We start from the raw sequence: 2,500 nt of genomic DNA on the forward strand, positions 1-2,500 counted from the left end.
CCAGGTGCTCACCTGTGGAAGTAGCTGATGATGAGATGATAATGAGATGATAATGAGATGATAATGAGATGATAATGGGACCTAAATAAAGGTCGGGCCCTGCTGTGATGCCCCATCCCTGTCCCAGGTGCTCACCTGTGGAAGTAGGTGAGCAGGTGGCCCCCGGCGGCCTGGTTCTCCTGCAGGAGGTGGGCCAGGTCGTGTCTGAGGCGGGCCCACAGCAGGGGGGGCATGCGGACCAGGGAGGTGTTGGGGGGCAGCCGGCGCTGGTACACCTCCGCCAACACCTCATCGTCCAGCGACAGGACGTCTCTCAGCTCGGCCTCCGACAAACCATCTCTAGGAGTTCAGAACATCAATAACTCGTCATTTGCTGCTGATCAGAACATCAATAACTCCAGTCATTTGCTGCTGATCAGAACATCAATAACTCGTCATTTGCTGCTGATCAGAACATCAATAACTCGTCATTTGCTGCTGATCAGAACACCAATAACTCGTCATTTGCTGCTGATCAGAACACCAATAACTCGTCATTTGCTGCTGATCAGAACATCAATAACTCCAGTCATTTGCTGCTGATCAGAACATCAATAACTCGTCATTTGCTGCTGATCAGAACATCAATAACTCCAGTCATTTGCTGCTGATCAGAACATCAATAACTCCAGTCATTTGCTGCTGATCAGAACATCAATAACTCCAGTCATTTGCTGCTGATCAGAACATCAATAACTCCATTTGCTGCTGATCAGAACATCAATAACTCGTCATTTGCTGCTGATCAGAACATCAATAACTCCAGTCATTTGCTGCTGATCAGAACATCAATAACTGCAGTCATTTGCTGCTGATCAGAACATCAATAACTCCAGTCATTTGCTGCTGATCATTCTGCTGCTACATTAGAGGGGCAGAGCAGCAGCACCTAGCATACTTATTCCTGCACAGGTAGACAGCATATACTCATTCCTGCGCAGGTAGACAGCACATACTCATTCCTGCGCAGGTAGACAGCACATACTTATTCCTGCGCAGGTAGACAGCTCATACTCATTCCTGCGCAGGTAGACAGCACATACTTATTCCTGCGCAGGTAGACAGCACATACTCATTCCTGCGCAGGTAGACAGCACATACTTATTCCTGCGCAGGTAGACAGCACATGATAGACAGCACATACTTATTCCTGCGCAGGTAGACAGCACATGATAGACAGCACATACTTATTCCTGCGCAGGTAGACAGCACATGATAGACAGCACATACTCATTCCTGCGCAGGAAGACAGCACATACTCATTCCTGCACAGGTAGACAGCACATACTTATTCCTGCACAGGTAGACAGCACATACTTATTCCTGTGCAAGTAGACAGCACATACTCATTCCTGCGCAGGTAGACAGCATATACTCATTCCTGCACAGGTAGACAGCACATACTCATTCCTGCGCAGGTAGACAGCACACACTCATTCCTGCGCAGGTAGACAGCACATACTTATTCCTGCACAGGAAGACAGCACATACTCATTCCTGTGCAGGTAGACAGCACATACTCATTCCTGCGCAGGTAGACAGCACATACTTATTCCTGCGCAAGTAGACAGCACATACTCATTCCTGCGCAGGTAGACAGCACATACATATTCCTGCACAGGAAGACAGCACATACTCATTCCTGTGCAGGTAGACAGCACATACTCATTCCTGCGCAGGTAGACAGCACATACTTATTCCTGTGCAAGTAGACAGCACATACTCATTCCTGCGCAGGTAGACAGCACATACTTATTCCTGCACAGGTAGACAGCACATACTTATTCCTGCACAGGTAGACAGCACATACTCATTCCTGCACAGGTAGACAGCACATACTTATTCCTGCACAGGTAGACAGCACATACTCATTCCTGCGCAGGTAGACAGCACATACTTATTCCTGCGCAGGTAGACAGCACATGATAGACAGCACATACTTATTCCTGCGCAGGTAGACAGCACATGATAGACAGCACATACTCATTCCTGCGCAGGAAGACAGCACATACTCATTCCTGCACAGGTAGACAGCACATACTTATTCCTGCACAGGTAGACAGCACATACTTATTCCTGTGCAAGTAGACAGCACATACTCATTCCTGCGCAGGTAGACAGCATATACTCATTCCTGCACAGGTAGACAGCACATACTCATTCCTGCGCAGGTAGACAGCACACACTCATTCCTGCGCAGGTAGACAGCACATACTTATTCCTGCACAGGAAGACAGCACATACTCATTCCTGTGCAGGTAGACAGCACATACTCATTCCTGCGCAGGTAGACAGCACATACTTATTCCTGTGCAAGTAGACAGCACATACTCATTCCTGCGCAGGTAGACAGCACATACTTATTCCTGCACAGGAAGACAGCACATACTCATTCCTGTGCAGGTAGACAGCACATACTCATTCCTGCGCAGGTAGACAGCACATACTTATTCCTGCGCAG

At 48.0% G+C, this 2,500-nt stretch overlaps 1 protein-coding gene across 1 annotated transcript in view; it reads right to left on the reverse strand.

Annotated features, from left to right (window-relative positions):
• Nucleotides 1-2,500, reverse strand: part of nwd1 (NACHT and WD repeat domain containing 1) — a 32,229-nt gene that overhangs the window by 23,641 nt on the left and 6,088 nt on the right. Inside the window, exon 8 of the mRNA XM_062556400.1 lies at nt 136-339. Within this exon, the coding sequence (XP_062412384.1) occupies nt 136-339 (204 nt within the window). The remainder of the gene's footprint in view (nt 1-135; nt 340-2,500) is intronic.

The sequence above is a fragment of the Sardina pilchardus genome, chromosome 15 (genome assembly GCF_963854185.1).
Source record: "Sardina pilchardus chromosome 15, fSarPil1.1, whole genome shotgun sequence".
Taxonomy (NCBI): Eukaryota; Metazoa; Chordata; class Actinopteri; order Clupeiformes; family Clupeidae; genus Sardina; species Sardina pilchardus.